Below are 19,062 nucleotides of genomic sequence, written 5' to 3' on the forward strand. Positions count from 1 at the left end.
ATTGCCATCAGACGTGACCCTGTCATCTCCTCAGGCAACACTGGGAGAATATTCTTTCTGCTCATGAGAATTCACTAGCTAATCCAGAGCAAAGTGTTTTGAGACAGAACAGGCTGCAGGCTGCCTTCATCAGTCAGGGCTCAGATACCGTCATGAGCCACTGATGAATTTGCTATCAATGGCCCCATAAAGATGCGCACATGCATGTGTGCGTGTGTGTGCGTGTGTGTGAGAGAGAGACAGACGCACACGATGACTTTTATTAATGACTCATTTGAGATGAAAGGCTTTTGGAAAAATATTCATTCATTCATTCAGTCTGCCCTGAATGCAGGAGTGCACAAACATTATCACACATGTTATCACCTCATGTGTTTGGGTTTAACATAAGAATACTATTAAAAATCTCAAATCTCAAGGCAGGGAAAAATGTCAGTTGTAAAGAGACCTGTGTGTTGGCAGATCACCCTCAGTTGATGTACAGTGTTGATGTAATTTATACTGATGATTTTAAAGCAGCCCCTGAGTCTCCATTATGTTCTCTACAATTACAGTACAAAATGTAACCTGCTTGAGTTGCATAATTCACCATAAATCACATCGGCATTAATTCAGTCAGTTTTACTGACGGGTTTTCATACGTTTTAAATGCAGATTTTGCTGCAACTAACAACTTGTTTTCATAATTGACTAATCTGTTCATTACCTTCTTGATTAATGGAGTATTTGTTTGGTCCCCGTAATGTCAGAAAAGTTTGAAAAATGTTGATCAGTGTTTCCCAAACCTCGAAATGATGACGTTCACAAACCAAAATTAATCTGATTCAATGATTTCAATGAGAGCTTGTTTTAATTATTAAAAAACTAACCGATCAATTGTATTATCAAAATAGCTGATGATTCATTTGGACTTTAGATTTTCATTTTAAATAAATTAAAGTAACTCTGACAAAGATTAAAGTTGACTACATAGAGATTAAAGTTCAGTGGGCTGAATTAGAAGGTTCAGACTTGAATGGCACTCATTAGAGCACATTATTTCTTTAGAAATGAATGTAAATGTCAAAAATATTCCCTCTTTCACAGTGAGACGGTGATTTTTGATCAACCTCTTGAACTACACCCACCCCGAAACCCTCACATAATTTGCTGCAAAATGGTTCTGTACCTTTTGCATATTTCCAACTCCTTAGCAGAAATGACTAGTTTCAAGGACAAGTCTCAAGTCTCAGTTGATGACATGTCAGATTTGTGAAGTTGTTTGTAATAGGATGAAACATAATAGTGTGATCCGCACACAAAGGGGGAAAAATAAGGTAAAATAATGGCTTTTTTTAAAGATGATAGAGGCAACAGGAAGCTGAGGATGACGACAGAGCCAGTGGACCCCAGGTTTAGATACAGGCATCTCTAGTTAAATAAAGTTAAATAAAGGCTATTCCTTTGAAGATAAATCATCTTAAATGTTATTACGTAGTGCAGCATTTTAATCAGTTCACATGTCTGAAAAGCCTCTCAGCTGGAGGGACGTTTTTGTCATTGACTTCTTTTCAAGTTTTTGATCATTTGGTTACAGAAGAATGAAGAAAGCGAGAACTTTTAATCACATCAGCATGACCACTCAAATGCGTCATTTATTTTAGGTACTTTATTTTTCAAAGGATCACTGTGACGGGTCGAGCTTTTAACCCAGTGTGGCACCTCTGAATGGGTTTTGGAGAGCATCTGTTTGAATGTAATTATTCAAGCACAGCCACGGGGTTAGTTGCCAAGTCCAAAGCAAACAGGAGGATGTGGGCTGTGTGGCCTTCCTTCATGAAAGCACTTGCTGCTCACATTCTTGTGCCTGACTGCTCTGTTATTCACTTTTCTATTTCACACGTTTGATTTGGTTTGTTCCTTTGCCCTGCACAGGCCACGGTACAATGTTCCTTGCGCACAGACTGTGGCTGAGATGTGACTGTGCACAGATCCATTCATCTTTGCTGAGGAAATCTTAGTGGTTCAGTATTTCCCCACGATTGACCATGACATTCTTCATGAAGATGTAAATGATTATGTATCACTGAAGCTTGACATGCTATGCCGTCTATACTGAAGTGTGGACACTTGCAGTAATTGCAGCAGAACATAACATCACTAAATCACACTGTTGTCATATCAAAGAAATATCCCCTCTAGAATATCTGATGTCACTGCGCCAGCTTCATTATTTATGCTTTGTTTAGGATTCAACACACACTGAGGTGTGTGGTGGAGTGAGGCTGCTTATCACGGTAGCATTATTTTATTCTGTGGGTCTGTGTCCTCAGTCAGCGAGCTGGCTGCAGAAGAATTCTGCAGGAACAATTGGCCTGTTAATTGATTTTGTCTCCAGAAACAGACACAAACTGAACCCACCCCATCTTTCCCTGCCACTTACCCCGAAGAGGCAGAACCAATCTAAAAAAATTCCCCCTCCGGACTCTCTGTGTCATTCCCTATCTGTTTTTGTCCTGCAATTCTGTCCCAGTCTGGTCCAATTTCAGCTGCCTCATGGCCAGTGGACTATTTCACAGATTGTTGTTTCTTTTGTAACTTTGGTTTCTGAATTAAATCCTGCTGTTTTTATAGAATGGTGAGGGAAGAAACTTGGGACCTGAAGAACAGTACAGGATGATGTATGATAGTATGTGGCAGAGACCTACAGAGAGTGCGGCTGTGCTTGTGGTCACATCATCTTCACACTACATAGAAGCATCATGTATAAACTAATCACATTAACTGACTTGCTTATCACTCCCTGCATTAAGTAAAGAGTTGCACTGCTTCTCGTTACACCCAACACAATTGGTTTATGCATCTAAAGTCAGACTTTGCATGTGCGCTCATGTGTTAATGTCAGGATAATTTAGTCTCAGCCATTCGGTTTAAATTATATGAATGGGAAATAACACTGAGCATATTCATAATTCACTGGTACTAACTGCATGTCGGCTGATTCATGGCTGATAAGATGCAAATGCACACATTAAGGCTGTCGTTTACATCAGTAGCCCGTTTTTATTTACTGTTTCACTGAATTATAATAACTAAAGATGTGTAAAGTATGTACAGGGAGTTGGAACAGAGTTGAGGCAGAGATGTGGAGGTCAATGAATGTACACATTTCTATTCAGACAAAGACCAGTTGTCGTCCGCCTTAGTGTATCCCTGTGGCTCTTCAGAATCGCAGAAGGCTTATTTCAGAAGAACATGGTTTTTCTTTGGTGTTCTTTCAAGAAACGGCCCACAAGGTTCAATATATCAGGGCGTCAGCGAGAGAAAACACCAACAGCATGTCCATACTTTTAGTAGCAAGGACTTTAGATGGTCATGGATATTGTTACCCTCAACAAAATGTATAAAATTACCTTATAATAGACTGCTGACACATGACGTTGGACCACAGCAGACATCTGTTTTCAGTGACAAGACAAAAGTGCACACTGCTAGCAGAGCAGAGAAGCGGAGTCAGAAGTGTTACACAGCAATTAGCATTACAAACTGTTCCACAACTTGTTTCTGCTGCCCCCAAGTGGACAAAGGGTAATAGGTTATTGTAGGTTCAAACGTTCATCATGGTTCAGCCTCCACATTGATTTGAGGTCCGATATTAATAGTCTGTGGTCACGGTTTTCCTGTGCGAGTGGTGATTATGGCGGACGTGATGAGAACAGTCAGTGTTTGTTGACCCCTTCACTTCCTCTCTGATCATTGGACGACATACATTCCTTGTGATGTAATCAAACATATTGAATTAATGAACCAAAGCTAGAAAATAAAGTCTATCATAGTCATAACATGCTTATACTGTTATTTCACTTGTTAAATGTGCCCTTTTAATGTCAGACCTGTCACTTAGGAGCAGAAATATCTGCTGCCTCTGTCAGTCTGCAGGGAACGGAGCGGTGCTAAAGTTTCAGAGCAACAGTCAGAGGGTAGCGAACATCTGACCCTGATACATCCTCTCATCCTGACTAGAACTGGTTGTGATGGCAACAAAGCACACCACTGCAAAACAAACCACAGCCAATGTTTTGTTCCCAGATGTGCGGCTAAAAACAGCAGCGTATAAATATGACATCTGTGATATCTGTGTGTGTTTACAATCTGAACAAACCAGATCATTATTTATGTTGTTATCCTGTAATGCATCACTTAAAGGTTTGTATAACTTACAGTAACTATGCCTGTCTCCATGTTAGGTATAGCTTATTTCAGGGCTTTTGCATTTATGCTGCAGTTCTTTATCCACTCCGACTTCTATAAAAATGTTTTTCCCTCCATTACCTTCTCTGAGCTGGTCATTATATTTACTTTATTATAATATACCATACAGTATAGTTTTTGTTTCTGTGTATACCATGCAAGGCATGTGTCCCATTTACAATAATGTACGGAAAAGGTCAAAATAATAAATGAGGCAAAAATCTAGTAACAAAATAATTAATTGAGAAAATACACTATCATTACTCTGAACCTTATATATTTAATGTCATGGAAGTTGGCTTCCCTTGCACAGAGGCTCCTCCGTGGGGCTGAGCTGTAAGGAGTCCTTTAGGGGAGAGCAGGAGAGATAGCACTTATCAGGAAGCTCCCACTCTGACTGTCATTTGTAAGGCAGAGCTACAGCGGGTCCATCTTGCCAACCTGGAGGATATGTGGCCAGTGGAAAAAAATAAAAAAAATGTGGCTGTCTTCTTACCTCTCCCCCATCAACGTCTGTCAGTCTTATCTGGAGTGCTCCAGCATCATGCTCCCCCTCAGAAGGCTAGAAAGGACAATAACGTGTTTGTTTACACTTCACACGCTCTGCTAATAACTCGCTGTGGAATATTTAGATGGGTTTTTACGTGCGGTACATTGTAGATGTTCAGTGACCTGTTGACGGTCAATTGCAGGAATTTAAAGTCGTCATGACTCGGATGATAGATAGCCAGTCGCTTCGGTAAATATATGTATTATGATTATGACTCAACCTAAACTTTGGGGAGTACACTGACTCCTACGGACAACAAAGAAGTTTCAATCCCAATCCAATCCAATCCATCTTTATTTATAAAGCACTCGAAAACAACCACATTGGACCAAAGTGCTGCACAGAATAATAGATAAAGACAGAATAAATAAAAGACATAAAAAGCTCACACAAGGCAATAAAATACACAACTAAAATAAGCATAAACATGGATAAAAATAGACGCCATACAATAAAACACAATATAATATTAATTACTGTCAACAGCTTAAATAGTGTCAATGGAAAGAGACAAGTTTTAAGAATAGATTCAAAACAGACAGGGAAGAGGCCTGTCTAAAGTGCACAGGCAGATTATTTCACTGTTTAGGGGCCACAACAGCAGCTGATCAGCTGACCTGAGTGAGCGGGAAGGTGTGTGACGGTGTGGCAGCTCAGTGAATCCTAAAATGTACGGACAGCCAGCGCAGTGAAGCTAGAATGGGGGAAATGTGGTCATATTATACATATATATACATATATATATATATATATATATATATATATATATATATATATATATATATATATTTTGCACCATCTGAAGACGAGTGATGGAGGACCCACTAACCCCCCTGCATAAAGTGCATTACAGTAATCCAGCCGAGAGGTGACAAAGGCGTGGATTACTGGTTCACAGTGCTGCTGCGAGAGAATTGGCTTTACTTTGTCCAGCTGCCTCAATTGAAAGAAACTTGATTTTTTTTTTTACGACGGCCCCGATCTGACTGTTGAACGTAAGGTCAGGGCCATTTTAACACCCAGATTAGTGAGGGTTGGCTTGATATACTGGGCCCAGGGACCCAGATCCAGATGGCATTCGATCCGCTTTGAAAGCATCAGAAAAATAAGACAGTGATGGTATGAGAACCAGGGTTAACCTCTTAACCTAAAGTTAAACAAAACATCTGTTTAGCTCATGAGTTTAGCTCCACCTAACTTTAATCCTTACCGGTTAATGCTTACCGTTAAATACCTAACCAAAATTCAAATCTTAACTTATCTTCAGTTTAATCAGTGCCTCCAAAAATGGGGTTCTGCCTCATTAGGACCAGGTTTTGGTTTCCAATAGGACCACTGGTCCTGATAAGCTCAGTGTTTATGCCAGAAAGCATCCTAAAGTACTAGAACTACACACACACACATTATTAAAGATAAAATCCTGTCCTGTCCCTTAGTTATAACCTATTGTGCCGCCTTTGCATAGTCAGTCCGTGCATAATTTCTGAATAGGTAATCAAATTTTTAAATAATGAAATGTTTCTTGTGGTCCATTGTTTCCGGAACGCACGCAAACTGACTGTCGCTGCTTGAGTTGCTCCATAAAATGTGGTTCTATTATCTGCTCCATTAAATATACCTCAGTGTAATGACACTCCATGTGCCGGCGTTTTTCTCTCGACCCTTCTCCTAATAACCCTCTTTTACATTTCATTTGCATTATTTAGCAGGCAGCTCAGCCTCTTACATTTGGTCACTGGACTCAAATTAAAGAATTCAAAAAGGCCTGAGAAGGTATGGGGAATAATAGGTTTCAGCTTCCACGCAGGAAAGATGATTTCATTCCGTTTCTGTTTCTGTAACACCAAATCAGAGCCGTCTATCTCAAGGCATTTTATGGAGGGAAACTGCCTTTGTGCTGTCGGCAGACATTTGGTGACAATGGAGGAAAACAAAACAACCCTTTTTTAAGCCAAGAAAGAAACCTTGTCGGCCATCTGCCTCCAAGAGAAATGGGGGACAGACGGTGAGAAGGGGGAGGTAGGAGAAAGCAACTGAGCGCTTAAGATGAGGATGCAAGAAGAAAAATAAGTGTACACCACACGTCCTTCATTTCGGCTTGTTGTTAGAGTTGATTGTGGTGTTGAAGGTCATACAGTATAAATATCAATCAGAACTGTGGGTGAGTAGGACGCCAGGTCTGTTGTAAAAGGAGTGAAGACTGAGTAGACGATAGAGTAGATGTGTTATTCACATACCTATAACAATGAGCTATAAATAATAAACAATAAACTCTTACTCCGTAATCATGCCATGGTGCAGTAAAAATGTGAAACAAAACAAATTTACAATCACAATTCCCAGAATCCAAAGCATTTGCTGGATAACTACTTTTTGTTGGGCCATATTACACATGTCTACTATATTCACATCTCTCCCATCGATCTTATAAGCTTGGCTATAAGAATATGAAGTGTTATTTATTAGAGGCATTTGATAGTGGAGCCATGCCAGATGTACTTGAGTAGTTTTCCTTAACCACTGCCCCCCTTCTGCCCTGAGGATGCATGGAACTGAGTAGAATGACTCATTCATAATAAATGATACTGCACCTCATTGAAAATACTTTTTTTTTTTTTGTAGATTAAAATGTACTCCTTTTTTTTTTTAGTGACTAATGTGAGAAATTGAAGTGTGACGTTTGTCTTTTGTGGCTTGTTTTTAAAGCAAAAGAGGTTCCGCGTCTACTCCTAATACTTTTTGTGACTCAGACTGAGAGGAACAATCTATTTCTCTCTGTTGATGTTTTTAATTCATTGTTTGCTTCTTTGCACAACACAAAGGAGGAGCTCCTCAAAACACCAGCCACTGAATATCACCTCTTTTCTTCTCATCGCAAAATACAGTGCATTTTCAACAAGCAGCTTTAAATGTACACGTGCTGTCATTTAATGATCAATGTATTGCCTCTACTCTTGCCTCTACCTAATCTAAACATATGAAGTTGGGAAGTTGGTTATAGGGAAAGTTGGAATTTTTATTTCAAGAGCCCAGTGGAAATAACTCCTCAGTGTTTTTTAAAGTCCATTTCCCATTATTCTGGAGTTGTCCAAATGCTTTAGAGTGAGCTGCCGGGCGTCCTGTTGGCTGCTTCCATTCCTGTTCCTGCAGTGAATGATGGAACCTTTTTTAACAGCATGACAATGAGGGAGGTGAAATAATATTTGTTGCAAGCCAGCTGACCTCTGTGCACACGTGTTGTGATTTCCTGGCACGTTTCAGTGCACATTAGATTTGTTTGGCAAATTCAATTCAAAGTGTTTATTGTCATATGCACAGTAAAGAAACACGTTTCCCTGTACAATGAAATTCTTACTTTGCTGTCCACTCAAAAAACACCAGCATAAAGTAAAAAAGTAAAAAAAAGTAAAAAAGAGATGCTTTTGTAAAAAAAAAAGTATAAATATACATAAGAATAATATAAATATTACAAGAGACTAAAATAAAATAAAAATAACATATATGCATAAAATAAGTGTAAAAATATGAACTGTACATAAAATGAACACAGATTTAAAGTGACACACAGATTTAAAGTGGCACACAGATTTAAAGTGACAATGTTTCAGGTTTTAAAGTGACGGTAACAGATTAAAGTGACAGTGTAACCAGGTGACAGGATTATTGTAGTCCCGTTCAGCTGTTGAGGATTCTGATGGCAGTGGGGTAAAAAGAGTTCTTTAGACGGGTTGTTACTTCTAAGACGGGAAAGTTACTTCTAGAAGCATCCTACAAGTGAAACCATGTGCCGCCTCACTTTTTATCGACTGTATAAAGGTGTGTTTTAGAGCGGTGCACTGGCAAAACATCGTGTTCTGGGCAGTACAGGAAAACTATTGAGGAGTACCAGTTTTATTTTATCTTCATGAGGTCATCTGGAATCTTCCTTCTCCAGCATGAAGGTTAGGAGAAAGTGGCTGCAAAGAGATGTCATCTGGTCCTGAGAGGAAAGATAAGAGTGTTTTAGCATGCTAACCACCTAGCCCCGAAATGGCTGGCTCATACTGTGACTCACGGTAGCTTCTCATCTGCCCTGAAGAGAAAGCTGTTCAGAGGGTATGCAGGGTACAAACCCTTGTGTTGTCAAAACAGTGATGGCTCAAGTTCTTGGCAAGCAGCAGTCACTATTTGGCTGCAGAGACTTCTTAACTATTTTTCATTTCAGAATTCATCTGTTGCATAGCTATTAAAACTACCTTCACAATATTGCATTCTTACTGGAATTACATTTTTTACCTAGGTTTAATTTAAAAAAATTTTTTTTAGGTTTACCAGCAAAATAAAAACCACTCTCACTTAAGAATGTTCTCCCCGCTCTCTGTTGTAAGTGCTCCTTCGCGAGGAAGTGGCCCAGCTCCAGGAGGAGGTGCACCTGCTGCGGCAGATGAAGGACATGTTGAGTAAAGACCTGGAGGAGACTCAAGGAGGCTGTTCGGCTGATGTGCTCTCTGCCACTGAGCTTCGTGTGCAGCTGACTCAAAAGGAACAGGAGCTGGACCGAGCCAAGGAGGCTCTGCAAGGTAAGGAAGGACACAACGAGACACTGTGTGACTTATTTCAAACATGATTTCCCAATACTTCTTTTTGTATTGACATTCACTTGTCGGATAAAAGTAAAAATGTCAGCGTAAGAATAGTTATTGAGTTCAGGAAAAGTCTTTATCATGATGTGTTCCAAAAATATTCCTGGGGCTTTTTGTCACTAGAAAACAGTCTGTGAACATTTTACTTTTATAACAAAAGTGGCCCTATGTGGTGAAAAGTATCCATCTATATTTCATCTTTCTAGGTCAGATGTATAAAAACTTTAAATAAATAAAAACATATATTGTAGCTAAGACATTCAGAGGGGATAAGAAACAAATAAATAGAGTTGCCTACATTATAACAATGTGTGACAATGTGTACAATGTGGATGTGAGTGGATTTTCCCTGGAGAATTGAAAGTCTGCGAAGTTAAATGACAAAGCAGACCCAACTTTCCGTTCAATCATTTCTGTTCATCATTTAGCTCGCAGCTGTAGACTGTTTTCTGTTTGCCGTCTACAGTGTAGCAGTCGTGCTGCTAGAAGTCGTGCTGCGTGTTGCTCCAGAGCGCGTGAAACCCCGGCATTTTTCTTGTCACCATAACGTTAACATTAGAGAAACTAACAGTGCATCACACCCCATTAGCATGTGTTCTGCTGGAGAGATGAAGTGGTATAGGGAAATCATGAGCGCCACTCCCGCTGTGCACTGCCCACACAGCCTGATCCTGAACTCTAGCTCCCCTATATATACTGCCCTCAGAGAATCTGTATGTATGAGTAGATGGTTGGTCAGCTGGACCACATTTCTATCATTAGTCAGCTGCTTAACCAGTGTGTCAGCAATGTCATGCTTCAACCAGTGGCTCCTTGATCAGCTAAACACTGCAGTGGCCACATTAACAGTGACTTTGTGGTTCTACTGTGCCAGTGCTGCACTGGGCAATGAACAGCCATGTCACACGATGCAGTAAAAGGTCCAGAAATGCAAATTTCAGGAGCAGTGTTTTCTGTGGGAGAGACACCCACTCACCCACTCCCCAAACTTGTCAGATCTTTTTATTACATACTTAAGACACCTAACAAACATCATTTTTGCCTTTATTTTTGACTTTCAATGCTTGTTAATACTTAGGTGTTGCATTATTTAAAGGTTAAAACTGATAAATCTGTGGGAAGTATTTTAACTCACTCACTCACTCACTCACTTGCTACCTCATCTTCTGACGCCAAAAGGCGGGGTACACCCTTACCAGTCCACCACAGGGCCACATAATGACCAACAAACAACCATCCACTCTCACACCTATGGCCAAATTTTAGATTTCGTTTTTTTACTAGAGACACATACACACACAGGGAGAACATGCATGAGATATATTCTTTTTAAAATAATTTATAGTAATGTTCTTTTTATTATTTGGCACAAAAAGGGCAAATGTGTAGAGTAAAATGAATTAAAAGGTAAAAGCTCTGCTAATGACCAACAACCACAGTAGGTCACGTTCTGATCAAGGTTGTAATAGTTTGGGATTTTTCATTAGATTTGACTTTTTGTTTTTAAAATGAGTTAGACCTAATTCATTTTAGAGCTTTAGAGTTTGCTAGTTTTTATGAGTTTTTATTTTCTGTTAATGCTTAGCTTTAGTGTTAGTTTTTATTAGTTTTAGTGTGTCTCAAATACAACCTCTCAAAATTGCCGGCAGAGAAAAAAAATAAATACACTTCATATGAACGCATGATGTATGAAATAAATTTACAGAGACAAAAAACTAAGCACAATATAAGTTGTTGTTATTTTGTTAGTTTTCGTTAACTATAAAGAAAAACTCCCACCGGACCTCAGGAACTTGGACTTTCTCACACTCTTCAAAACAAGACTAAAAACTCACCTATTCCGAACTGCCTACCCCACTTAACTATCTACATTGTCTTTTCTTATCAGTTTCTTGGTTTTTTTTCTTAGTGTTTTTATTTATTTATGTATTGTACGGTGTCCTCGAGTGCCCAGAGAGGCGCCTCCAAATAAAATGTATTATTATCATTATTATTATTATTATAATAACCTTGGTTCTGATGCACATGTATGAAATGAGAACATGTTGCTCTCGCAGAGTCTGTGCACTGAGTCATATAATAAAGATCTGCTGCTGGACATTACACACAGTGGATTACAGGACATCAAGCAAAGATGTCATCAGTGTGGCAGTGAATCATTCCCTTTCAGAGTTCCAGCCCATGCAATGAGGCAGAGCACAAACCCACCATTTTAGTTTGAGACAAACACGTGACGTACTGTCAGGAGATTCTGTTGCACAACAAAAACAGAAGAGATCGGGGCCAGAATAGAATAGAGCAGATCTCATATGAATTTACATCTCTTCTTCAGCTGGATGTGTGCTATCACGTGAAGGCCACCGCTTACCTGCCCCCAGCACATGCTGCTTTATGAAAGCCTTATACAGGTGGTCCGTGTTTCTTTCTTTCTCATAAAGCTAAGCATCAGAGCAGACGTGAAAATTGTTTTGATTATTAATCATTTTGTATTGCTATTTTCCACACGACCCACCTCCCTGAGTAGCTGATTGCCAATTCTGTTATTCCACAGTTGACACTTTACGTCTCAATTTTGTCCCCAAAAATAATTACAGCTGTGTCTTGGCAAAAAAAAAAAAAATCTTTCATCTCATTTTATGTTTTTGTTTTTTGTTCCATGCTGCAGACACTTGATGTTTGCACTGGTGATCATTGTTGTGTATGGCTTTTATTTTGATAAGGACAGGATGTGTGACCTTGTGAATATTATGACACCATTACTGTCCAGACAACTTTATACTGGGCTCTTCTAGTCATGTTAGACAGGATGACGAGAATGTTAAACGGGTACTGACTGGAGCAATAATTCAATGTTTTATCAAGAGCAAATTATTAGTAATAACAGGCATTTGCAAACAGTGCCTCTGGACAAATTAAGTGAAATGTCTTTCAGTATATGCGGCTTAAGAGAAACAAATACTCTGATATGAATATTTCCTGAAGCCTTCGACATTTCTTCTTTAATTTATTGTTGCGTTAACTGAAAGGAATATTTGTTTTTTAAGTGTTTTCATATGAAGTAACAGACTCAATGTTCTCAAGAATTAACTGTTTCCAGTGATTAGAGGTGAGATGTTGACATTATTTGATTATTGATTACTGGGACTGTCTCACCAACACTGTCAAAGTGTTTCCCGCCAAAGAATGAAAGCAATGCTAAGAGAACTGACGTGCCACAAGGTTTTTGTTTAATTCAAATGCTATCAACAATTATTGTGAAGCACAGAAGCTTTTGTGTGTGTTTTTTTCCTATGGTTCCGCTGCGGATACAAAAGCAAAAAGGCTGGAGTGAAGCAGGAGCATGAAAGAAATGCATCACACCCCCTCCTCTGCTCTCTGCCGCTCGAGATAATACCTGTTTACTTTGGGAATGGTTCACAAAATCTGTGCTGCCACTCGCACCTCGGTGCAGACGGTCTGTGGCTAAATTACATGCAGATTTTCTGGTGCCCATGAATACAAAATGGAGAGTGCCAACTCGCTCTGTATTCTCTCTCTGTTACACTTCAGCTGCTCTTACTCTTCCTCTATATCCCCTTCTGTCTTTGTTTGTTGCAATGCTCACACTGTTTCAACATTAAAGCTTGAGCTTACTTCCTCTGAGTGCCAGACATCTGCCTGTTTGCACTCCAATCTTGGTGACTGACAGGTGTTTGCCAGCTCTATGTATATGTATATGTATATGTATATATATATATATATATATATATATATATATCGTAAAGCCCATGGATACTCAATTCCATTTTTAATCAAGAATAATAAACTGTCTTTACATTATACACAATTGGAAAATTGTCAAACACAGTTTGACCATCGTAGAAAAGTGTTTATAAGATTACTCGACTTATTTGGACTTTCTTATTAGAGTCGCATCCATCTTCTACCAGTTTATCCTCCACATCTTGGTTGGGTGCCGATGCCAATCCCACCTGACATAGGGCGAAAGGCAGGGTACACCCTGAACAGGTTGCCTGTCCATCACAGGAGCACATAGAGACAAAAAAAATATCCACTCTCACACTCACAGTCAATTTCGAGTGTCCAATTTGCCAAATCCTCAAAATCATGTTCATCAGAACATGTAAACTCTATGCAGAAAGATTCTTTTTCAAAGTCCTATTTAATAAAATTTAAATAAAAAGTACAGTTCTGCTGTTTCTATCAGCGACTCCCAGTCATTCCTGAGCTCAAGTGGAAGCTGCAGACAGCTTCAGTATGCATCACCAAAAAACAGTGTCTACTATATTTAGTGTCATTTCATGCTGGACCGCATCTCAGCTCTTCACAACAAGGCTTACAGTATATTATCGTCCAGGTTTTTTTTTCGTATTTGTTTGTCTCTAGAGAATTTAACAACACCCCTTTTAGGTAATTGTCTTACTGACATTTAATCCACATGTCAGCCGTCCGTGTATAGTAACGTCAGTATAATCTTTATGTGTATCTACTGTATAAGCATTATGTTTTGTTTTTTTACTGTACATCTTAATAAATAATTGTCTTTTTCCCCCATATTTTTTTGTTAGTTTCAGTACAGGAATAGATCCACAGAGCGGGGACTCCCTGATGAGTCCAGTGTTTCAGTTAATTATCTAATGACTCATTTCACGTCATTTTAGCTCTCAACGAGTCCAGTAGACAAAGGCTTTTAGTGCACTATTAGGTGTTATTAGGTGACATTAAAATACTTAACTACACAAGGGCTTTGCTGGCAGAGGCAGGTGTAACGTGGTGAGGTGAAAAACACTTATGCAGATTGAGAGGAGAGGGTGATGCAGAAAGTAACACTCAACGGTGGGAATAGTGGTTTGGACCTTTGATGGCGAATGTTTGTTTTTGCACGAGTCTCGATCCGCTGCTTACACAGGCAGAGAGTTGGGAGTTTAGTGTGCAAACATCTGCATGCTGACATGCAGATGTTTGCACAAAGGCAGCCACTGTTTTCACATCTCACACATGCAGGGAATTTATGCGTACCTAAAAAAAAAGAAAAGTCCAGAAACATTCAGTATACGCAAAACGTATTGTGTGGAATGATCACAAAAGAAGGTGAAAGGCAAGTGTTTGCGCAGGCGTGATTCTTCAGCGCATATTAACGATTTAATTAAAAACTATCGCATCCTCTTCATGTCTTCCTTCTCCTCTGGCGCTACACAAATGAGCTTCTGCTCTGTTTGGTTCCCAGGTGCACGTAATCTGGTTATAATTGAGAGTAGGTTAGTCAGTAATATGGCTGTCGTCAGAGAGGGACGTGCCAGTGCTTTCACAATGTATGTTCTGTAGTGTGATGTAAAAGTAATGTTTATCTAGTGTATTTATGCACACGTTTCCAGCGCAAAGTAAAAAAGTGCCAATTTGATTAGCAAACGTGAATGGGCCCTTTTTACGAAGCCACAGTGAGTGCTTTCACCAGGAACATCCATGTTGCCAACAGTCACAGGTGCAGGATGTGAAGCAGCAGCAATGTTTTTGGCTCATCTTAAAGACAGCTTTGATTTCACTTCCTGGGGCAGGTGCTGGGAGGTTTCCTGTTACTCTTGGCCAATAAGAGACGTTTCTTGTTTTCATTCTCCGAATCGTTTGGCCTGCGCGTTCCTTTGGCTCGGAAATTCGACGGGTGAGAGGAGGAGATATGAAACGGTGACAGGAGGGAAAATCAAAGAGGGGGAAACGGGAGGATGCGCCCGTCCTTGTGAAACTGCACTTCCATTCCACTCGCCTGAGCACGCTCCCTAGACGGAACTTGAGAATGTCACACAATTAACTAGCCTGTGATATAAGTTAATTAATGACAGGCAACAGGCACAGAGGGGTTAGAAAAAATGAAAGGTGAACACATGATAACAAGCATGAAGAAGAAATAAAACGTGTTGTAAATAGTTAGAGCTGTGGTGCTGTAAAGGAAATAAAAGTAAAAAAGATAAAGGTGGACACACAACATTTATAGTATGGTATCATAAAAAAGTGTGGAGGTGTAGCTGCAGATGTCTGGGAAAATAACCTCACAAGAAGAGAGGAGGAAGATCAAGGGAATGCAGGAGTAGAGGCAGATGCAAAGGAAGGAAAATGGAGACGTTGCTTTTGAAAAAAATTAGAGCTCCTCTGAATAACTACACTGAACCATATTCTTTATCATGTTGCGTGGGTGAAGTGCCAGAGGATTAGAGAGAGAGCATGTGCCACAGAGAGATAGAAGAAAACGAGGGAGCCGGCAGCGGAGAGGAGATTGACGGGAGGGTTCATGTGTGATTCAGTTCTTTATTAATGTGGTCACGCCACATTAAACCAGCAACAGCAGGTGTTTTCCATGTTTTTACTTCAACGCTTCATATGGGAAGGAGCTTAGTAACCTACTTATTATGCATGAAAAAGACGGAGCACATATTGCCAAGATGTGTTTGATTCAGATTGTATTTCATGAATATTAACGGCACAAACAAAATAACCTATAATATGTATCATCAAACAGAAGAATCCCTATAATCACTATAAAGCTTTTTTGTAGACCAAAATAAGGTCTGTGTTCTTTGAGAAAAAGCAAAGACATAGCCTTTAGGCCGTGTAAATAGACACTACATGGTTATGATGCAAGTTACGTAATTCAATTCACCGCCAACCATTTTCTTGAACCGTCCTCATTTTTGTCCTTTCACGTTGTTTCACGAATGCCTGTTTTTTGTCAGCCGCAACACAAAGTGCTGTTGCTGGCGTTCATGCTCACACACACGACACAGATGGTCTAATCTCTGATGCAAACTTGCCACCCCGTCTCTCCCCGTCTCTCTCCCTGTCTCTCTCCCCGTCTCTCTCCCCGTCTCTCTTGTTCTTCCTTGCAGCCATGAAGTCAGACCGTAAGCGCCTGAAGGCAGAGAAAGCGGACCTGGTGAACCAGATGCAGCAGCTTTATGCCACACTGGAGAGCCGGGAGGAGCAGCTCCGTGACTTCATACGCAACTATGAGCAGCACAGAAAAGTACGGCAGCCATGCTCTGGATCTAGACTGTCTCATGCATGAAGTCTCCTTTTATGTAGCTGCGTCGGGTTGCGCGACACCTGTAGCACAAAATATAATATAATCCAAAATCAGAAAAGAGTATTTTTTTGATGCATGCACTGTACATGTATATGCATCTACTCAGGGTTAAAAGTAGATGATCATCTACTATAAATGTTTACTATATAAGGTCTAGTGTGTAAGAACTGTTGAGACTGCAGACTGAAACAAACAGACAAACTACAGTGAAAAAATCAAATCGTTTTTGTGCCATATAAGCTTATGCTTCAAAATGTTTAACATGCGCAGGTGTCGTACTATCCAATAAAATCGTCAATGCAGTGTGCACCTGTTTATCATACAAAGGTCCCATTGTAGTCTTTATTTCATCGCAGGTATTACATTTTAGTTTTTTTATCGTCTTCTAGACACAAAAATAGCTTAACTTATTTTCAATTTGGTGTGCAGCCAAGAAGGTTATGTTTTCATTTTTCTGTTTGCAGGATAACTGAAAAATATATATTTTTTTAAGTAGATCTGATTAAGGGAATAGATTCAGAACGTTTTCTTTTTCACTTTCTTTAACCTTGTAAGATTATGTGTTGGCAGAGACATCTGCTCTTGGAGCAGTTTTAAAGGTGCGCGTGTTGTTGTGAAGCAGTTCATCAGGGTCTCTGTGTCCACCAGGAGAGCGAGGATGCGGTGAAGGCACTTGCCAAGGAGAAGGACCTGCTGGAGAGAGAGAAGTGGGACTTGCGGCGGCAGACCAAGGAGGCCACCGAGCATACGGTGGTGCTGCGCTCGCAGCTCGACCTCAAGGAGAATCGCATCAAGGAGCTGGAAGCTGAACTGGCCATGGTGAGACAGAAAGGCAGATGACGCTTTCGTTGGGATTGTTAGAGTTAGAACATTGTCATTGTTTTTGCCGATATCATGGCTGAGAAACAAATGTATCACAAGGAAAGCACAGATTCTCTGTTGTCTGTTTCAGGGGCATACCATGCATCCATTACTATGTATTATTTTGGGTATGCTGCATATTTATCAAACAAATCAAAGCTGTTGAACGTAAAGTATAGCCATCCCTCATGTCTCCAACCCCCCCAGATGAGTAACTCTGTCAATCAGAGAATGGAGTTCCGGGTGTTTGAGCGGCTTGCAGAGAGGGACTACTCATCTAGGTTCATGGCGGTAAGATGGGTCCCCAGCTTGAAAATATGATTTCTTGACCCTCCCCTTCTTTGGAAATCTCTCTCCTTTGTGTGATCTGATATCCATCTTGGAAAGCCCCTCCTCAGCTGCACGTGTTTGACTGACCCTCGGCCGCCCCCTGACCCAGTGATCCTAACATTGGTGACCTCTTGGGTTTCCTGCTGTGATTTCTCTGAAATGAAATATACAGTGCATGGGGGGGGGGGGGGGGGGAGAATATGTATCAGCATTCTGGCAACTAATGATTTGGTATGTGATTGTGATTCTGTTTTGCAAAGCAAAGACTGTAATTGATCATTTGACCACAGTTGGGTTAGGAGATGATTGCAATGAAGCTGACAGTGCTGGGTGTTGATTTGCAGCCTCTTGCCGCTTTGCATGACGATAAGATTCACAGATTAACGGGGTTTTGGAGCATTTGTGAAACGGCAACATGCCCATTCTCATCCTCAAACGCCTGAACTGGTAATGAAAACTAAACCCTGCATAGACACACATGCAACAACACGTCTCCCAAGGTTCCAGGAGCTCATTGTTTTTTTTTGTTTCAATTTTGTGACAAGCTAATTTGATGAAGTGGAAAAGCTTCATTATTTTCAGCTCTTCCCTTTTTATACACAATTGACCACTCACTTCTACCCCAGAAAAAATACATCAAATCACAAAATCGTATTTCTCTCTGGGATTGTTTATTTGATGTAGATTGGCCGCGTACCTAATTGTATCCGTGTGTCTGCTCTCCTAAGGCCAAACAGTCACTCGCCACCCTGACCAAGGACGTGCCCAAGCGCCACTCTCTGGCCATGCCCACGGAGGCGGTTGTCAACGGCAACAGCCAGGAGTGGGTGATGCATGCGGACCTTCCCCTGACTGCTGCCATCAGACAGAGTCAGCAGACGCTTTATGTCCACCCTGGTCATCCCACTGACCGACAAGGTAGGCGCACATGGCACTTACACCCTCATCCTTAACATAAACCAACCCACACACACACACACACAGTGTGGTTCCACTTTCATGTACTCATGTCAGTCTGTGCCATCTGCTCAGTACGACCACATTACTCGTGATGCTGCTCTGGTCGTGGCGTGTCGTGTGTGCTTTTTGTAGCAGCAGCAGTGGACAAAATGTTGGCTCTTCCGCTTCCTTTCACCGTCACTGCACACAAATGTTGCCTCTGTATTTATGCTCTTTGGTAGTGTGGGATTGGCTGTAAACTCCTGTTTCTTTCTGTTTCTATAAAAGTGAGAAGTTTTTGGAAAGTTATTATTTTTTGTCTGCATGCTGTGACCCAGTTTCTGAGGAAAACTTTTGTTATTCATTTTTCTTTTACATCTGACTGTTAATAATTTCACTTTTCTGGACTCTCGGGCCCAAATGTAGGTCCATCATTTTATACGACTTGCACAGGG

At 40.4% G+C, this 19,062-nt stretch overlaps 1 protein-coding gene across 12 annotated transcripts in view; it reads left to right on the forward strand.

The window, feature by feature from the left end:
- Positions 1-19,062, forward strand: part of LOC131468847 (kazrin-like) — a 160,946-nt gene that overhangs the window by 131,242 nt on the left and 10,642 nt on the right. For 9 of the 12 annotated variants that reach the window (XM_058643499.1, XM_058643502.1, XM_058643503.1 and 6 more), the window contains 5 exons: positions 9,148-9,339; positions 16,281-16,417; positions 17,126-17,296; positions 17,546-17,629; positions 18,397-18,586. In XM_058643499.1, coding sequence (XP_058499482.1) covers positions 9,148-9,339; positions 16,281-16,417; positions 17,126-17,296; positions 17,546-17,629; positions 18,397-18,586 — 774 coding nt within the window. The remainder of the gene's footprint in view (positions 1-9,147; positions 9,340-16,280; positions 16,418-17,125; positions 17,297-17,545; positions 17,630-18,396; positions 18,587-19,062) is intronic. The other 3 variants (XM_058643501.1, XM_058643512.1, XM_058643500.1) reach the window with 2 other exon arrangements.

This window comes from Solea solea, chromosome 11 (assembly GCF_958295425.1).
Source record: "Solea solea chromosome 11, fSolSol10.1, whole genome shotgun sequence".
NCBI classification, from domain to species: domain Eukaryota; kingdom Metazoa; phylum Chordata; class Actinopteri; order Pleuronectiformes; family Soleidae; genus Solea; species Solea solea.